The sequence below is a fragment of the Notechis scutatus genome, chromosome 3, assembly GCF_049901735.1.
Source record: "Notechis scutatus isolate UNSWTSFEM ecotype Mainland chromosome 3, rNotScu1.2, whole genome shotgun sequence".
NCBI classification, from domain to species: domain Eukaryota; kingdom Metazoa; phylum Chordata; class Lepidosauria; order Squamata; family Elapidae; genus Notechis; species Notechis scutatus.
Window position 1 is genome coordinate 166,601,818 of NC_142011.1, and position 20,912 is coordinate 166,622,729.

General features: G+C 35.4%; 1 protein-coding gene across 1 annotated transcript in view; it reads right to left on the reverse strand.

Annotated features, from left to right (window-relative positions):
- Positions 1-5,410: 5,410 nt before the first annotated feature.
- Positions 5,411-20,912, reverse strand: part of KLHL14 (kelch like family member 14) — a 78,278-nt gene continuing 62,776 nt past the window's right edge. Inside the window, exons 5-8 of the mRNA XM_026670290.2 lie at positions 12,315-12,505; positions 12,057-12,215; positions 8,005-8,162; positions 5,411-5,555 (exon numbers count right to left, since the gene is read on the reverse strand). Of these exons, the coding sequence (XP_026526075.1) occupies positions 5,415-5,555; positions 8,005-8,162; positions 12,057-12,215; positions 12,315-12,505 (649 nt within the window). The 3' untranslated portion in view covers positions 5,411-5,414. The remainder of the gene's footprint in view (positions 5,556-8,004; positions 8,163-12,056; positions 12,216-12,314; positions 12,506-20,912) is intronic.

Here is a 20,912-nt window from a genome sequence, read left to right on the forward strand (position 1 = left end):
GGAAAGTAGGGGAAATCGTTCTCAAGTCATCCTTCAAATTATTATTTCATTAGGATTACTGTCTAGCATTTATTCATGGAGTGAATTCAGAAGCAACAATAATATGGAATTTCAGGGTATAAAATCATTTATCCCAAATTAACACTGCAAAAATATCAGTGGGAAGTTTGAGGAAATGAGAAAAAACATTACATTTAAAACTACAAAAAAGAAGTAAATGAACTCAGTTGTGCCCAGGTTGGCCTTCACAAAAGTTGTTTTTTCAAAAGTAAAACAATTAAATCTAATAATATAGTTTATCATAAACACGCCAATGCAGTAATAATGCAATTGTACCCATACAATCCTTTAGAATTAAAATACATACACAATTGTGTATTTTGTAGAATATGCACTCTGTTTTAGTTTCAATAAAAGACACGACAGCACAACCTCTGTAGTTTTAGTTTGCAATTCATGGATGGTTTATTAATCAATGCAAGATGCATTCATTGAACTGGATTAATCCTGCATAAGTAATTTCTAAATTTTCCTGCTGAAGTTATTTTTCATTTCTGTGAACAAATAATTTATTTGGATTTTCATATATCAGGATCATAGAGATTTTCCACAGCTAGATTTTAATTTCAATGACATATAAGTTGGCTTAAATATTAGGGTGCAGAGTTTTGCATGAGAACCTCTTCTAAAATCTGTAATTGGTGTGGAACATGCACAGAATAAATCTGACAAGGTCTAAGGAGCTGAGTTCAATTCCACTGATCAACATCTATGCTGCAGATTAACAGAATCATTTATGGCATTAAAAGCTCTCTAGAATTCATTAGTTTCCTCTCCCACTAACTACTCTGACCTCTAATACCACTGGAACAAAACACAACACAAGATGCCCTGTTAAATTTTTTCCTGTCATTCATTCTCTTTTCTCATACACCAACATTTTTTAATCAGCGTACATTAATGATTAAATATACAGCTGTATTGTTTATTATTATTATTATTATTAAAAACTGAGCTTTTAAGTTAAAAAGAGACACCTTTAAAGAGAGTTGGCCTATTAAAATGAGATGTTCAAAATATTAATACATATTTAAAATAAACAACAATCTGGCATTTCTACATAGGGTTTAGGCCAAAGGAACAATTTAAAATAATTGTGGTTAATAGTAAGATTTTTATGTATCTATGTGATGAAATGTGATTTAAACATTCTTAAAGAGAGATCTGTCAGACAGGCATGTTAGTACATAAGATTTTATTTAAAGTCCCCTCACCCTACAAGCAAGCTTCATTTACACACGCATAATACTGTACAAAATTTACACTGTTGGTGCCTTTTATGATTTCCTTGGTCATGCCTTCTAGAGAATTAAAAAGATTTACATATAATACTCATAAATTCTTTAATTATATTTCTTAAAAAAGAATTTTAAATGACAAGACCCCCCCATCCCTATCCCTTAAAGTGGCATTTATCAGTGGCACATGATCATGTTCAGTGTTTGACTTTTTTTTTTTTGAATGCCATAAAATATTCTCTAATGTAGTGTTTGTGACAGGCTTCCTTTTCACATATTTATATACACAGATATATATTTCTAAATACCATCCCTTCACCCAATTGATGATTGCACAGTGTATTATTTTACAAAAATTATTTGAATTGAATAACACAAATAAATACAATCTATCAGAATTCCACAACGTAAGCAAAAATGGAATGAAGTTCCAGGATAAATATTTTAATTTTGATGAATTTATGAACAATGTTATTGTTTTCCCTTTTCCCCTTTAGATACAATTCCTTCAACAAATGATTTGTTACCTGGGTAAGGCAGTACCCAGCCAATTTTGGTGAAATTATATAGCATAATTGGAGTAAAAATTAGTAAAAAAAATTACAGGTAGTAATAATAGTAGTAATAATAATAATCATGGCGTAGTGGTATAACACATATGAATTTTTATTTTTAATATTTTCTGAATAGCCCAAAACCTTATGGAATATTATTTAGTAAATTACTTCTTTTATTCTGCCTATTTATATGTTTCGCATTTGTATCCCATTTGAAGTTATGTTTTGCCTTGCATTTTCGAATATACAATATTCATACAAATTACAAGCTAGACTTTGAAACAGACATACCACGAGTTCACTTAATTTCCAGAAACTGTGCTAATCTACATGAATTTAGGATTTGTACTGAACACTGGAGTTCAAAAATATCATCTATGGCTTGTTATAAGCTGCTGAAATGAGATGAATGTTTATAGAGTCCCAAGAAAGTCAAGATATATCTATTTATTTATATTATGACTCAGTCCCAATCTTTGTCTACTCTTCCTGAGTCCTAGGCAAGATAACTGCATAGTGCAAGGGCCCTCAGTTGATTCCAGTGGAAGGAAGAAGTGATAGAAGCAACATACCCTCCAATTTTTGTATAGTATTGATGAGAAATGGTCCTATTTTTCAGCCTAACAAAGGTATGGGATTCTTAGACCACAGGGCAAAGCCAGTTGTCTCAACTAGGTATATGATTAAATCTTGACTCCAGCCCTGGAAGATTTTGCATACTCTGCTATATTTTAATCTAAGCCTTGAGGATAGGAGAAAGGAATTTCATTGCTCAAAGCCTAAACAAAATATAGATGAGTCTAAATTCCTATTAGTTCTAAGTAAATATATATGTATATGTAATTCAACCTAGTAGTGAGGACAAACATCCATTTTGGAGCTGAACCCATATTGTCCCCCCTCCCCCAAAGTAAATCTAGCTGCTCAGTGGAATTAATCAAAGGACTGAAGTTCAAATATTGGACAGTACAAGGACAATGCTCCTCTTTCTTTTGTGATGTTCCTGAACATTATCTGGTAAGTCAAGGAAACCCCTAATTTCCCCCAAAACCAAAAGACCAATAATGCTCAATGGCCTGAGAATGCTGAGCATCAGTTAGGCAATGGGATATCAAAACATTCCGTATCAAAATAGGGAAATAAGAGTGGAAAATGTGAAAGTAGGTATAGATCAAAATCAAACTTTTCGTGGCAATGCGCACTGTTCAATCCAAGTCTTGAGTGCTGGGTCAGGGGACAGAAAATCTGAACCTTGTTCCAATTTTTTTAAGGGACAGGAAAAGAGAAGGAGAGAGATGGAGGGGGGAGGGAGGAAAGAGAGAGAGGAGGGAAGAGACCTTGCATGCATGAGCTATTGTAAGTTGAAGAAGCTCAAAAATTAGTGACCATTTTGTTTATTTCTAAAAATCTCCAACAGACTTTGATCCTTAACTCAACCACAGCCCCAATTTGAAGATATCAGTTGGATACAAGTGATAGATCAGCCAGTGTGCTGAACAAGATAGAACTAGAGGTCTGATTTTATATGAAGCAGCTTTCCATATTCTGAATGTTCTTCCGGCTTGTTTCCTCTCTTCCTGCTTGTTTCCATCATTCAAAAATTATTGTTTGTATCCTTTTCATGAATTCTTTGTAATATAAAAAGGAACAGACCACTCATTTGAAGAATGTGAGAAAGGCAGATCAAAACCCAGCATCTAATTCATTGTTTATAGCTTAGGGGGAGCCACTAGGTTTTTATATCACATCTGTTTCCATTCTGAAATGCAGATTTACAAGCATTCATCCCCAAGCTTAAGATATGGTTAATTACAATATTTGTTGTACCCACATTTAAATATTTAAAACGGCAGGGATGGCACCCAACACACAATAGTTGAAAGGAAGTATATAAAAATTCTGCAGTCTCTGCAGTCTTGCATTCTGCATGTACTGTTCACAAAGGTTACTGTTTGGGTGTGTGTATATTATACAGCTTAATAGACATTAAACATAGGCAGGTAATCAGCTGCCAATTTTTAAAGAACAATTCCAAAGACAGCAATTACTATAGAGAACATGACAGCTTCAAGCTATATGTTCCTTCTGTATTTTTCTGCCCAAATCTTTCTATGTTGCATTTCCTATCTGGAAGATTCCAACTCTACATTTATCCTCATCGTCTGCCTTACTTTCAGTTCAGTTTTGCTTTGCTCTTGAAGCTGCAAACTATACGGCTAGTCCTTGACTTACAACAGTTCATTTAGTGACCATTCAAAGTTATAACATCACTGAAAAAGGTGACTTATGACCAATTTTCACTGCGGCATCCCCAAGCTCATGTGATCAACATTTACATGCTTGGCAACTGACTCCATATTTATGACTGTTGCCGTGTCCTAGGGTCAAGTGATCACTTTTTGTAACCTTTTGACAAGCAAAGTCAATGACACCTGCAGTGATTCATTTAACTATTGTGACAAAAAAGATTGTAAAATGGGGCAAAACTCATTTAACGAATGTCTCACTTAGCAGCAGAAATTTTGGGCTCAATTATTGTCATAAGTTGTGGACTACCTGTATTGGATTTAGTCAAGAACATACCCTAGTATGTTAGCTCTCAGAATTAGGCCTGCATATATTTTTATTCTATGATAAGGGTACTTTATAATAATATCAATGTTAAACAATTAGGAAATTTGTCAACCTTTGCTAATATTGTATATCACCAAAATGCTCATGTTATAAAAGTACTGTGCTTGAATTTTGTCTTTGGAAATGAAAAGTAAAGAATATTTACCATTTCTGCAAAATAGCATTTGTAATTATAAGATTTTAAACATTAATCAAAACTTTTATAAAACACTTCTAAACAGTACATGCTTATATGCTGTGGAAAGAAGGAAAACTAGAATCTTTGAACTTTTCGAGTAGTTATTTTGGATTTATACTCTTGCAAATAACATTAAAGATTGGCACAGATCATGAAAGCTGCCATAACTTTTTTTCAATTCTTAATGAGGAGAATGTTAGGGCAAAGTGTATATCAGGTCAACCAATTTGTTTGCAATAGAAGCATTACATTATTACCTCTGAGTTTTCTTCTGATGTTTGTCGCTTGCAGAGTATGTAAAGCAGTCAAGGATTAAAACTGAAATGGAGCAGACCATTCTGCGATTCAGTGCTTTTCAGTACTGCAATTTTGAATTACAAGTGGACTGTCATTGTTACTTCAACACCGATTCCATGCAGTTAAAACAGAATGTGCAGTAATGTTCTTGTTCATTTTCTTTAAATTTAGTATCGATATATGGGTCTGCAGCAGGGAAAATATCAATCTGAAATGGCCATCTGTCAACATGTGCAGTGTTCCATGCGTTTAGCCTACTTGTCTGACAAGATACCAATTCATCTGAGGTGGGAATTTGCTTAGTTTCTTTTTAAAAAACAACAACCATAAATGAAGGTGTAGAAGTAGGATCTTGTGGTCTATGGTCCAAAGAATTGTTCTTTAAAATAATTATGCCTCCCATCATTCCTTTTCTGACTGCATCAATATCCTCTTCTCCATTTCCAGGACTTATTTGTTGTACGGCACACATGCAGGAAGTATGACAGTAGAGCAAGCGGGACCTGCAAGTGGCTCAGCTACATCTCCTTCGAGCTCTGTCCAGGATCCTTTCTCAGGACTATAACAAATAGTAGAAGATTTGTAGGCTCCCTGTAATACAATATAGAGGCTTGTTTAATTAGCTGAAAAATATCAATTCAAAATGTAGATAACTGTAACATGATTCATATTAAGAGCCATGGTGATGCAGTAGTTAGAATGCAGTACTTGCAGGCTACTTCTGCTGACTGCTGGCTGTCTGCAATTTGGCAGTTCGAGCCTCACCGGCTCAAGGTTGACTCAGCCTTCCATCCTTTTGAGGTCGGTAAAATGAGGACTCAGATTGTTGAGGGCAAATATGCTGGCTCTGTAAACTGCTTAGAGAGGCTGTAAAGTCTGTATAAGTCTAAGTGCTATTGCTATTCAAGAACCTGCAATGTATTAATCCTCAGAGTGTTATGTTCATACAAACTATCTGCTTTCAGACGTCAGATTGACTCACACATTAGGCTGACTCAGCCTTTCAGACATAAGACCTTCCATCACTCAGCCTTCCATTTTTTGAGGTCAGTATAACAAGGATCAAGATTATTGGGGGAAATATGCTGACATTGTAAAATGCCCAGAAAGTACTGTATATGCTGCCCATTATGGAGCAGTATATAAGTCTGAGTGCTATTGTTGTAAGATTTTATTTTTAAAAATGACAATGGAATTTTAGGATTCAGAGTGTACAGTGTAAAAATTAATAAGAACCTAATAATGATTGAGGGAAATAATCCAATTAACATCAGTATCTTCTTTTTATGGGAAGTCCACTGGAAAACAGCAGGACTCGGGGACCTCCTTAAGGTCAGCAGTAGTCAGACAAGTTGTTGCTATCTTGCTAAATACTCCCTCAAAACAATTCCTAATATTCCCTTTGACAATGGGGCTTGAAATTAATAAGATACCTTTCGGACAACAGGGCAGATGTAATGTATTTTCTAGATACAAAAGAATATTACTGCCTGATTTAAGAAACTTGCAAAAATGCTTATTGAGAACAAAGAATCAATACACCAGTGCAGTAATTACGGAAATTCTAGCACAGATTACATATTTTGCATATATATGATGATTGAAAGCTTTATGACTAGATAATATCCCTTGCATTCAAATGTCTTGCAGGGCTTGTGGCCATAATGGAGTAAATGTTTCTTGCAGTGAGTTGATTGCTGCATATTTGATATTACAGTACTGGTATCTTTTAATGCTTGTGCTAACTGTTTCTTTGGAACAAGCTTCAATGCAGGCAACTTTATTCTATTGTTTTATGCTATTCTAGATGTTCACTTTGTTTCAATTCTTCCACTTCTTTATCTAGAGAGCTTTGTTCTTTCTGAGGCAGAGGAGAGATTGCCTGGTTCTGGAATGAAAACAATGCAATAGCTGTGCTGCCTTCATCTACTGACTTCCCCTGGTTTACCTCTACAATCTAAATTACTTCTGGCAAGGCTTTGATTTCTTTGCATTGGGAAGACCTTTGCAATTCTTCCAATTCTGCTTCTATGGATACTTTGTATTATAAATTGACATTGATCTGCTATAACCTCTGTTCTGTTATTTCTGATTTTGTATGTTATTCTTTCCAGAACTGGTTTCAAACATTCTCTTCTTGCTGGACTTGATCTGTAATAACAGATTATTACTTTATTTCCAATCATTTTGTATTTGCAATGGGTAAACACCTTTTTTTCCAGTAATTCTGTAGCTGCTGGCCCTGATTGCTCAGCCAAGGGTCCTGAAGCCCATTTTCACCCAGGAGCAACAATACATAGTGTGGTCCACATTGAACCGGGCAATGACTGAACCGGAATGTGTTTTTTGTAATTTATGTCTCACCATATTTTTTTATGGGAAAGACACTCTTCTCTTGGCTCCTCTAGTGAGATTTATCTAATATGAGCTGCATTAGTTCCCAGTGAGTTTCAGTTAAATTCAAGATGCTGGATGTCACTATAAAACCCTACATGGCATTCAGCCAGGTTATTTGCAGAATTATCTATCTCCTCACATTCCAGCTTGACCCATCAGTACCAAAGGGATGGCATGATCTGGGTCTCTTCTATTAGAAAATCCCATCTTGTGGGACCTGGAATTGTGTAACATCACTGGCCCTATGAAGCAGTATCCCTTTAGAGATCAGGAAGGCCCTGACCCTTGGCAAGGTACTGTAGATCTGGATGTTTTCTCAAATAGTTGGATCAGAATTCTGAGCAGCTCGGGCGAGGGAGGCGGATTAGTTTATTTTGGCGTATATGGATTGAAAATGGAATGTTTGGGTCCCTGATGTATGCTGTTTTCTGTTATTACTACTATGGTACTGCTACTCTCACTTGCACTATTATTTAGGATGGAATGAGGAGGGTTTTTTGTATTGTCTTGTTTATAATCCTCTATGCTTAGTCACTGCCATGAGATAGGTGGTGGTAAACAATTGCTTAAGTAAATAAACAGCATGCTATAAAATTATAACCAGATGACCTAGTTAAGACTTCATGTTCAAATGAATGCATACCATACTCCAGCTGTAGCCTCCAACAAGGTATATGTTGTCATCAAGGACTGCACATCCAGGACCACTTCGACCCTCCAATATAGGAGTTTGCAAAATATTCCATTGGTCGCCCTTTGGGTCATAACATTCCACAAGCATGACATCCAGGTGAGAAAAACCTGTATCACACATTCATAAAATAATTTGAATCCACTTATCTTAAAATAATGACTACGGTCACTATTAAAAATAATTTCTCAGCAGGATAAAAGGAACTTGTTAGAAATAAGAGGAATGAGCCTGTTAAAATAAAACATTGCAAAAATTTTCCTTTGATTTTTCCTCTGATATTCAGCTAACATCATCATAGGATATTGTACTGAACTTCAACTTCTTAATTATTGGCCATTCTTAATAGCAAACATACAGTGACTTTGTCAACTGTACGACTCAGTCATTTAGTGCAGGGGTCTCCAACCTTGGCCCCTTTAAGCCTGGAGGACTTCAACTCCCACAATTCCCCAGCCACGTCTGCTGGCTGGGGAATTGTGGGAGTTGAAGTCCTCCAGGCTTAAAGGGGCCAAGGTTGGAGACCCCTGATTTAGTGCAAAGAAAGATACTCTTGGCCATTTGTTTTGCCAAGAGTATACTTTACTGAAGCTTACATGGTTACATAAGTAAAATAAGCTGAATCTGAGGTTTTCCAATGCAAACAACACAAAGGAAAGTTGCTCCCCCATCTCCCGGTTTTCTGCAAATGTTCAATCAGGTGCTTGTATATTGTTCAAGAAACTGGTGCTGGTTCCCAGCTCTTCATATCGTACGGTGACCTTGCCTGGCTGTAGCTTCTCACAAGGCTCACATGGGCTTCCATCCTCTCCTTCTTCCTTACGTTCCAAGATCTAGCCCCCACCTGGTGCTAATGTCAGGCTGCCAGCTCATAAAGCTTGGATAGGTAAGATGCACCCATGACAGACCTCTAACAACTACAATAGCTATGGCTGATAATAACATGAGATGAAAAAAATTTCTACTCCTACAATATATTTTGTTTTCATGGTTTAAAGGGATTAGGAATTCTTATAGTAAAGCTTTTTTTTTTTTCCCCACTTCATAGAGTTTGCACTGAGGAATTTCTTGTAAATTCTATCTTTGACAATATTCTGATGTTTACAGTGTGCTTTGTAAGAGACATGTAATCTCTTCTTGTATTTGGTGGTTTTGAAAACAGAGCAAAAGAAAAATGTTACCAGGCAAATCAAACAAACAAGCAATACTAATGTGCATAGAAAAATATAGTATGTTGCAATGTCACTTGCAAGGAATTGTAAAATTCCAAAGATCCCTAAGTACAGGTACAGTAGTTATCAACTTACGACCACAATTGGGGCCAGAATTTCTATCGCTAAGCAATACGGTTGCTAAGTGAGTCAGGCCTGATTTTACTACCCTTTTTGCCATATTTGTAAAATGAATCACTGCAGTTATTAAGTGAATCCAGCATCCCCCATTGCCTTTGCTTGTCAAAATCTGGCTGGAAAGGGCACAAATGGCAATCACATGACCCCTGAATGATGCAACCACTATAAGTACAGGCGGTCCTCAGCTTACAACCTGTTCATTTAGTGCCATTCAAAATTACATTGACACTGAAAAAAGCGACTTATGATTGTTCTTCAGTTATGACCTTTGCAGCATCTTGCGGTCATGTGATCAAAATTCAGATGCCTAGCAACTGACTCATATTTATGATGGTTGCAGTGTCCCGGGTTCATGTGATTACCTTTTGTAACTTTTGTTAACTTTCTGACCAGCAAAGCAGGGGTGGGATGCAAATATTTTTACTACCAGTTCTGTGGGAGTGGCTAGGTAGGAGTGGCTAAGTGGGCATGGCCATGTAACTGGGTAGGCATGGCTTTTATGTGCAACACCCCCCTGCGCTCTGTTTTTTGGCCTCCTGGGCCTCAGGGAAGCCTCCTGGGGGCGCGCTTTTGCTCCCAGGAGGCTTCCCTGAGGCCCAGGAAAGCAAAAAATGGAGCATGGGGGGACCGCGCAGCATACACACACCAGCACAACCCTTTTTGCCTCCTGGGCCTCAGGGAAGCCTCCTGGGCGAAGCAGTAAGACAGTGAGGGGGATCCCAGCACAGCTGATCGTCGGAACAGCTGATCGTCAGGAGGAAAAAAAGAAAAAGAAATACTGGTTCAGCCAAACCAGTAGCTGTTTTTTTATTACTCGTTCGGCTGAACAATAGCATTTTTTTACTACCGGTTCCCCTGAACAGGTAGAATCCCACCACTGAAGCAAAGTCAATGGGGAAGCCAAATTCACTTAACAAACATGTTACTAACTTATCAACTGCAGTGATTCACTTAACAACTGTGGCAAGAAAGGTCATAAATTAGGGCAGGGGTGTCCAACCTTGGTAACATTAAGCCTGGAGGACTTCAACTTTGCTGGCTGGGGAATTCTGGGAGTTGAAGTCCTCCAGGCTTAACGTTACCAAGGTTGGACACCCCTGAATTAGGGCAAAATTCACTTAATGAATATCTCACTTAGCAACAGCAATTTTGGGCTCAATTGTGGACATAAGTCAAGGACTACCTGTACATGCGGTTTCCAAATGGCCAAATTTTGATCATGCCACATGGCGCTGCTGCAATGATCATAAGGGCGAGGACTGGTCGTCACATTTTTTAATGCGATTATAATTTTGAACAGTCGCTAAACGAATGGCTATAACTTGAGGACTACCTATAAAAACATTGGTACAGAATACTAACATAAGGAAAATATGTTAGCAGAAACACTCATAACCATTCATGGGCTATAGTCCAGAATTCTTCAGTGCAAATCCATCACACAGATTGAAAAGAAATATCTTCTTTTAGATAGTTGTACCCTCCCATACGTTTCATTTTTCCAAATGAAAATGATATAAACGTAATCCTTTTAACAAAGTTTAGTAGTGCGTTAAATGAAATGGAGAACTGTGAATAAAACCAAAGTAAACCAAAAATTAGAAATTCTTTTAAAAAACATAATAAAATTTGGATTGACTTTACAAAAATTAAACTCAATGACCCTTTCATTTAAATGCACTTAGTAATAGGGGTTTTTTTTTCTGTCAAAAGCTACACTTCTCCGGAGAAGTATTCTAAATACTGCCACTGAAAAGCCAAGCCAAAAAAGCTGAACATGATTGGCTTTAATTTAAACTTCATTTTAATTAATTACTGTTGCTATTCTTTGTCTTTTCAATAATTTCTATCTTCTGCCACATTAAATGACAAGTTGCTGGGAACTTCTGCAACAGTTCCAGGGAGTATAATCAACAATTTTGCACATACATCTCTGAGGTTGCAAGTTATATCTTCTGTTTTAAATAACAAAAACAATCAGGAATTGATGGTTACTGGTGCTTTCCCTAAATTAATGGGAGCAAGATTTTGGGGGGGAGGGGAGGGGAACATATAAAAGATTGAAAGTAATCTTGCCTTTTCTGGGCACAATGCCTCAGACAAAATTATTTTAGATATACAATACTTGTCCAGTATTGTAGCACAATATTTTTGCAATATGAATACAGAGACATAATACATGTTTTTAGCACTAATAAAATGTTAACATGAATAAAAAAGTAATTTAGATCAATTGTATTTATGCCAATTCAGAAGTCCCCAGGTAAAGGCAGCTTAATATTTACAGTTTCTTCATGAAATCTAGAAACAGTTTCTCCTTGGAACTCTTGTATTACTTCTTATGATGGAAAATAATTTACAGAGGCAAACATTGCAGGGAATTTGGGTTAATAACAATCTGTTTGTAACAATGAATTCATAGGGATGACAAATCATCCATGATTCTGAGTAATGAAAATTCTCTTTTTTATTATCTAAAGCATTCATTACTCATTTATTTAATCTGGTGTTATAAATTTTTCTTTCCTCAAAATGTTAGTGAGGCATGATACTAAAATTTGTGGCAGGTTCTTAACTATGATAACAGAGAAAAAACATTTTTTGATTTAAAAAAATCAGAAAAGTACAGTATTTTGCTATTTAAAAAGTGACCTTTCAAATGATTTCCTCCAATTGCATACAGTCGGTCATTCATTACGGCCAGTGTGTGGATAGCTCTTTTTGTGTTCATGTCTTGTTTTCTAGCCCAGACATCCATTATAGGGTCATAGCAATAGAGCCAGGGGACATATTCACCATTATGGACACCACCTATAAATCAAAAAGCTCCATTAGTTACAGTTTTTAAAATAAAATTTGGGCTCAACCAAATTTTCAAGTCAATCAAATGGAACCTAGGAAACAGCTTACCTGAAATATAGATTTTTCCATTATGTACAGCTCCTGCATGGGCTGCCAAAGGCTGTGGTAGGGAAGATACATAACGCCACTCATTTGTCTCTAAATTATAGCATTCCACACTTGACAAGTAGCCAGTTTCATTTCTCCCTCCAATCACATACAAGTTCTTATCAAGCCGACACGCATAAAAACTAGCTCTCCTGGAGGACAAAAATAACAAATAGAGCAGTTAGTTTCCAGTTGACTAGAATTAATTCTACCATAATTATTTACAAAAGTTGAAAAGCATTTGTTTCCTAATATACTTCAAAGAATTCAAATTGTGGTTTCTCAAACAGTTGAACTTCCACTCAAGCCCCGACTTTAAATACTAAGAAAAAGAAATAAAAGCCAACATTTCAAAACTTTTTAATGTAGCTACCTTTAAAATACTTGGTATAATTCTCTAGAAAGGATACTGTAGAGCTAGAAAAAAAATACAAGATTTTTTTTTTTTTAATTAGGAAGCTGGAAACTCATGCTATAAGGAAAGATTTGTATCTTTTCAGTTTTGAAAAAGGTGGCCCGGGAGCATGTTTGTATGGAAAAATAGTATATACAGACAATGATTTTCCACATTCTTAAAATATTAGAACTTAAGAGTCATCTAATAATGGAAAACTCAAACCGATGGAATACTTCACACAGCATATTGTTAAATTTTGGAATTTGATGCCAATAACACAGATGACTGTAAAAAAGATAAAACAAATTCATAATGTATAAAGGATGGTATTAATGACTACTGTTCAGGATAGAAGAGACATTGTTAAACAGATCAGAGATACAGAAAAGAACCCCAGAATAACCTTTAAAAGAGCAACTGCTTTTGTGACCTAATTGTAAGATTTCATAAATGTAATGATTAACATATCATAAGTGTAATGATTGCCCACTTGTTTCAAAAGCATGGAGGCAGAGACCTTTTATAAGAAAGGGAGAAGCAGTGTCCTGTATAAAAGACGCTATATTCTAAGTAAGCTGATATTAGGAAGATATATAGGTGATATATTATAGATGGAACATTATAGGTCAGACAGAAGACAGAAACAATGTAATGTTGACAGTGTTGGATTTATTCAGATAGTCAGGCTAGGATTTAACAACTCAAGTAAGACAAGTTTAAAGTTAGGACAGATAATGTAACAATAATAAATTAGCTTGACATTCACTTTCTTTATGGTCCTTCAAGGGTCATTGTTCTCAATTTACTAAGAGAACCACATCATCAAATTTTTTCTTCAATTATCGCTTTTCTTCTTCTTTCTGCACTACTGCAAACAGAACAACTTTCCTTGTATTACATTCGTTCTTTCCAAAAAGGAGTTCTCTGGCTAACTCTGAACAAAATCTTATTTATCTGCTTGTTTCCATGGTCATATTTCAAAAGAAATACAAAAGTTTAAGGAATCTATGCTGCTACCTAACATCTTTTCAGACAGCCAGTTTCAATAATTTTCAGTGCTTCTGAAAATCCAAAGCTATTTTTTTGGACACTCATTTCATTTATTCATTAAAAGTAACCTGGCATCCCTGTTGTTTTTGTGTATAAATAAGCCAAGAACCAAAGTTTAAGATAATTCAATTTCAACTCAAACACATTCAAGATGTTGTTTTATTGCAAGGACTGTAAGTATTTTTACTAAAAAAGAAAACCAGAATTCAGACATCAGATGAGGCAAGATAAACACCCACATTTTTCCCACTCTACAGATTACAGGGGAATTATTGCAGAAAAGGCAGTTAGATATCTGAGAACCAGACTGCTGAAATTCTCTCTAGAACAAAGACAAGTCTAGAGACAGTCCATATGTAATCTCCTACAGCTGACTTTTGTGAATAGATGGCAGAAATTGATATTTTTGCAGCTTCTTGCAATCAGCTGAAGGTCACAGGTTCAGTCGTGCTCTAAGTCTAAGCCACAAATGAAACCTTTCAGGGATTCAAGGTTTGATCTCATCTTTTTAATAACTTTGAAGTTTATTTTTTGTACTGCCTCTTTAAGATGGAAAAAACCTTTGGAACTGTGAGCCTACAAATTGCTGGGTGACTGCTTTAGAGAAAGACTTGGAAACTAATTAGAAAGATTCTCTCATGTGAGAAAAATCTATTTTGTTTACTTTTCAATGCAAAACAAAACTTTGAAGATTGATTACTAAAGCACACATGGCTACTTTAAAGGAAAACTTAGATCGGTGTGTGTGTGAAGTGCTTGAGCTTTTTAACTCTTTACTACAGGCTGTATTGTTTCTTAGTTTTCATCTGTTTAATAAAATTATTTTTTAAAAAAAATTAAAACTAGTATTCTTAAACCCATCCTGAAGTGTGAAAAAGTGCCCACCCACCCTGCGAACATTAAAAAAAAATGCTTGCTCACTTGACAGAATCCATAGCAGAGTTAAAACCTATAACATATTTCTATGAAAAGTTAAATAATATTTTCTATGCCATTTCAAACATGAAAATTCCGTGGAAGTTCCAAAGTACTAGAATCTCCATTAAAGCTTCATGTCTTTAGAAATGTTAAAACGGTATTAACGGATCTGAGTTTAAACTGATTCATAAAAAAGATACATAGGTACATACTATACGTGTCAAAAATGTGTTTAATAAGATGGACATCAGATTTTCTATGCTAGTTCTGTTTAGTGGAAAGCCTCATTCTATCTCTCAAATTTAATTTATACCTGTTGTATAATTTATCTCAAAATTATACCAAACTTTTCCCCAGGCACATTTCACAAGTGGACTCCCCCTTTTAATTTTTTTAAATTAAATTAAATTAAATTAAAATAAAGTTTATTTAAGTTTCATATATTTAAAACATTTAAAAAGAAACAAATAACCATATAAACAAATATATATATACATATATACATTTTGCAGCAGGTATTGAGCATTGGTTACATTTTTCTTTTCTTTTTTTATTTCACCCCATAACATTGACATGATCTACCTTGTTACCTTCCTCGTTCTTTTAATGTTTTAATTTCACAGAATACTTTATGATTAAATGCACGTCCTTCATAGTTTCATAACTTATTCAGTTGTCAAATGTTGCTTTTTCTTTAACCATTTGTACCAACACTTCCAAACTTTGTAGTATTCTCTATCTTTGTTGTTTTTTAGTAATTTGGTCAGGCTGTCCATCTCTGCACACTTGTGAATTTTTTTAATGACCATCTCCTCTGAAGGGACAATAGACAGTTTCCAATTTTGAGCATAACTTATTCTGGCTGCCGTTATAATGTGCAAGATTAAATATTGATTTTTTTTTCTATTTTTGAGTCTATCATACCCAGCAAAAAGGTTTTGGGTTCAAGTTTTACTTCTTGTTTAGCTATATTTAGAATCCAATTTCTGATATTTTTCCAAAACTTCTGAGCATATGGACATGTCCACCACATATGGAATAAATTTAAAAATTTATTCCCCTCTGTATTGGGAAGCAAAAGTATCATTTTTCCAATCATTAGGCACACATGCAGTCTTCAGCTGTGTTGATAAATCACACTGCCACTCCTAAGTTGAGAGAGAGAATTGGTGCAGTGGCTTAGGAGTAATCTAGGACACATTCCAAATTATTTCATAATTTTTAATTCCATTTGCTCTTATGGAGTCTTCTTTTTCAGCTCTCTTCATTCATTTTCAAAACAATTATTTCTATCTAAATCATTCTCCATTTTCTTCCTTTCCTTAATTTTAACTATTCTTTGCTCACTTAGCTATATTTTTTCAACTTTATTTCTGTCCATATATTTCTCTCAATTTTTGCAGCAATAATTCTTGTTCTCCATTTTCCTCATCCACAGTTGCTTCTTCATCATCATTCCTCAAGCATTTTTTCCCCTATTTCCCATTACAATACTTTCACATGCTTATGTGGCTCACTGTAATGTCTTTCTTTTCACTTTTGGGAGATTCTTTTTTTTATACTAAGCTCATACTTTCTTTCCTGAAGTCTTTATTGTCTTTTTGGTTTCTTTAACCTTACTGCTTTTATTCCATATGTAACTTTTTCCAAAGATTCACTCTTGACATTATCAACAAAATAATCTAGTTTCACATTCACACTGTATATCTTTCACTTATTCTCTCATGTTTTTCAAAACAAACAAATTAGTCATGTAACAAAACAGATTTATGTTCATTTTCTTGCAATATTAAAATGAATACACCAAATATTCAAAACAGAGTTCCTTTTTTAAGCAAATACTCCAGGTCATTATTTTAATTCACTCGTGAGTCTCTAAAAAAACTTATTTTTTTAGAACTCTCTTGTCTTGTTCCCTATTTATCCATCCATTCATGTCACCTAACAAAAAGTTTCACAATTTTTGCAGAATTCACTACTGTTTCTTTCATTATCACATTTACCAGACTGTAGTAGGATTCCACCAAAATAACGATTCCAAATTTTATACACATGCATAATTGCCTACAGATATGTATTCATATTTTCTGATGTAACCACTCCCCTTCCTCCACACTTCAACTGTACTTTCTCTTTATTTTCTCAAACACAGATGATAAATCTATTTTCCCTTAATTTCATTTGTTGATTCATGCTGTTACAATCCAAGTCATAGTCCTCCATATGCTCTGTCCAGATGGCCTCATAATTATAGATCTCCACCACACATTATGACTTTGGCCAAATTATAGTTTCACACAATTCTTATATTAAGATATAGGTATAGACTTGGATTAACATCAGTCATATTCATACTACATGCAACAGTTCTTGCTAACCTTCATTTCTGACACATTTGTGTCAATTATTTCATAACTGCATTTATGCAAATATAAGGTCCATACAATATGCTGGTATGCATGTTTAAACAATTACAAATGTATACTTTAAAATACTGTCTTTTTTAAAAAAAACCTCTTTATTTAGAAACATTTTTTGTAACAAACTTATTGTCTGTGTGCATTTTTTTACTTCATCCACATAGTGTCACTGTTAGGAACAAAAATATAACATTGTGTTTGAAGTTTAAAAGTGTACTTTATTGGCAAACTCCTAGTAGTGCCACCAAATAAATTATATTTGAACCACAGAGCTCTGATTAATTAAGGTAACATGTAATTGCTATAAAAAAAACCTTCCATGCTAAAATAATACATTAAAAATGCGATTTCAGAAAGGAATAACCTCCTCACATATATCGGATCACCAGAAATACCTTGCTATCTCTGGTAAAATATATTACATTGAATTGTTCTTCCATATCAGATATTGGTTCAATCATAAATCCTTCAGAGCCTTGTCAAAAAAGGCCCTGTAATTGAACTTTGAACAGTGAGACCGGCAACATATAAACTTAATAAACATACTCAGGTAACTTTTACAATGTAGATATATGACAAAGTTAAGAACATCTTTCTTGAATTCCACAATGATTTCTGCCCAGAATCTTGCAGGTTGATAATCTGTCTTACACTGAGTATGTATTAAAATGATGAGTAATAATACCAACACCAAATTCTTTTAGAGGGACACTTTCCATTGAATAGTTTATGGTTGAAACACTGTGCTGTTTTTCATATTTTAGATACCTTAAGACAAGGCCAAATTGGGTCAGCGGCTGAATGAGAAGGGAAGGTGGCACCCTGACTTCTTAAAGTATGGGTGAAAGTCATTGTTATAAAGCTCAGGAAAATGATGTATCCCATTTACAATCTGGTCAAACCTTTGGTTGACATTCAGAATGGAGAAATGCTCCAAGAAGCTCCAAGCTGATCCAATTCCACCATCTAAACACCATTTTCTCTGCTAACAGAACCATGTTAGCCTTATAATAGTCTTAGTGATTAAGCTAGAGAGATAATGATAACACAAGATGCATATTGTATCCATTTCTGAGTCTTTTCTATAAGCTAACAGAAAAGCTAATATTTTCAGCTACATTGCACTGACTCAGAATTATCCAGTGAAGCTTGGAATTTGAAAACTTTAAGCTGGGAATTCATGGAGAGGTTGTTCATATTCATTTAGACTGGCATTGGGACATTTTTCTCCAGAAGAATAGATACATCTTACCAGCAGTCATAGCCCTAATGGGTGACCACTTATAACAGTAAAGGCAACTGAGAATTCTCCATGAAACTTTTATAAACTAGTTTTTTAAAACAAGTAATAATTGATCAATGCCACTTAGCTTAAGCAAAACATATAGTACTTAAGCCAAAGTTCTACAAGGTACTGCACATTCAATGGACAAATGGCATATAGGTCTTTAATTTTTAAAAGAAAAGAAACATAGGAGAAGTTTATCAACCCTTCAACTGGCGTTCTGACCCAAACCTTGTTCAAATTAAGCAGACACTAATTGTGTATAAAAGCAAACCTTTTTTAATGCGGCGCTGGGAATTCAGTGCATTCCCAGCCAAGAGACATGTAAACCTAATTGTCCGATATCAAAAGCAAGTCCTTTCAAGGTTGCAAAAGGCTGCCAAGAATAGAAGACTAATCCACTGAGAGAAGTTTCAAAAACAAATTGGAGTAAGCAGGGATTCAACGAGGTCTATGAGTCTAAAGAACTTCTTTGCTTCCTGCAAAGAACACATCTCCGAGGGCTGGTTTTAATCCCTTATGGGATGGGCCATCATCTTCCAGCCTTACTCCTGAGTTGCCCTTGCTGCTTCAGCTGCTCTTTCCTTCGGCAGCCCTGCATGCACTGGGAACAGGATCCCCGGGTCCTCTGCATCACTGTTGCCAGACTCCACAAGCTCCAAAGGCAGCACCAGATAGTCCTGGCCCCATCCCTGCATCACACGCAGGCCCCTCACCCAAATCCTTGCTACCAGAGACCTCTGTTGTCTGCACCTGCTGCCAGTGAACCACAACAACTGGGTTGCAATCACAATAGAGAACTGTTTGTAATTAATGTAGTTTATAAAGCTTCTTGGCTTTTGGATTCCAAAAACATAAGTAAATAGTTAACATGGTTCCACAAACTGAATCTACCTCAATTCTTTTTGTAAGCAAGTTATCTCCTCTCTGTTAAAACTAATACCTTCCTTTATTCCAAAGCAATATAAGATTAAAGTCCCTAACAGTGATATCTGAATGAATCTAATTGTAAGTAATCATTGTTAACTGGATAAGAACTGTTGTGGTAATTCTTTTCAATGACAGAGAAGACAAAATGACTGTGTGTTTGAGGAGATGGAAGTGATGCAAATCATATTAGGGTTATGTCACAAAATACCTATTTGAATCAAATGCCTATTTGAAAATTGAGTTACAGATTAGAACAAAAAAAGAAGTGTTGATACAATCAAACTCAGGAAATATGTGAAGACTACAGTGTGCCCTTGTGACAATCATACTGATATTAAATGAACATGACCAGAAGAGGTGCCTTATAGTAGGTAGCAGAGTGGAATGGAACTTTAGTATGAATTGAGAGAGAAGAGAGAAATATAAACAATTTTAAAGGACTTTAGGAGTTGGGTATTTTGAAATCTAGGTAAACAAATATGTAGATAATAGAAATAAAAGTAGATTTCCATTCAAATTACATTGGATTTTTCCTAAGATTATCTCTGTTTAACAATATATCATGCTATTTCAGCCCATTACTACAAAAAATAAAGAGTAGAATAGAATAGAACTCTTTATTGGCCAAGTGTGATTGGAAACACAAGGAATTTGTCTTGGTGCAAATGCTCTCAGTATACATAAAAGAAAAGATATATTCATCAAGAGTCAAGAATCATAAGGTACAACACTTAATAATAGTCATAGGGTACAATAAGCAATCAAATCATATTGAGTGTGTTCAGTTCCAGATTGTTCCGGTTACACCATGAGGAAAGTTGTACAACCTCCTGTCTGTATGCAGATTCACTGTTGTCTCGAATGAGACCAATCACTGTTGTGTCATCAGCAAACTTCAGTATTTTAACAGATGGATTGTTTGAGATGCAGTCACTGGTACATAGGGAGAAGAGAAGTGGAGAAAGCACACAGCCTTGGGGAGCCCCTGTGTTAATTGTACAGGTATCAGATGTGATTTTGCCTAGCTTCACCTGTGTGTTCAGGTACTACTAGCTGGTTTAATTTAGTTAGAAGAATGTCTGGAATGATGGTATTGAATGCTGAACTGAAGTCTACAAAGAGGACCCTTGTGTAAGTATTTGGAGATTCAAGGTGTTGCAGGATGTAGTGCAGAACCATACTAACAGCATCATCTGTCAATCTATTTGCTCAGTATGCAAAGTGCATGGGATCTAACAGCGGATCCATGATGGTTTTCAGGTGGGACAGCACTAGCCTTTCAAAGATTTTCATAACTACAGATGTTAGAGCAACTGGTCTGTAGTCATTCAGTTCCTTGATGGAGGACTTCTTTGGCACTGGGATGATAGTAGAGCATTTGAAGCAGATATTAGGTCTTGAAGAAACATTTTGATTTGATGAAGTTTTGACTCAATAATCCCACAAAGGAGATCCATGAAGTGAAACAAGAATTTCTCCATAAAGGAGATTCATGAGATGAAACAAGCTGAAAATTAAAAAAGGTAACTCCCAGTGGGAGGTAACAATGCTTCCTTCCA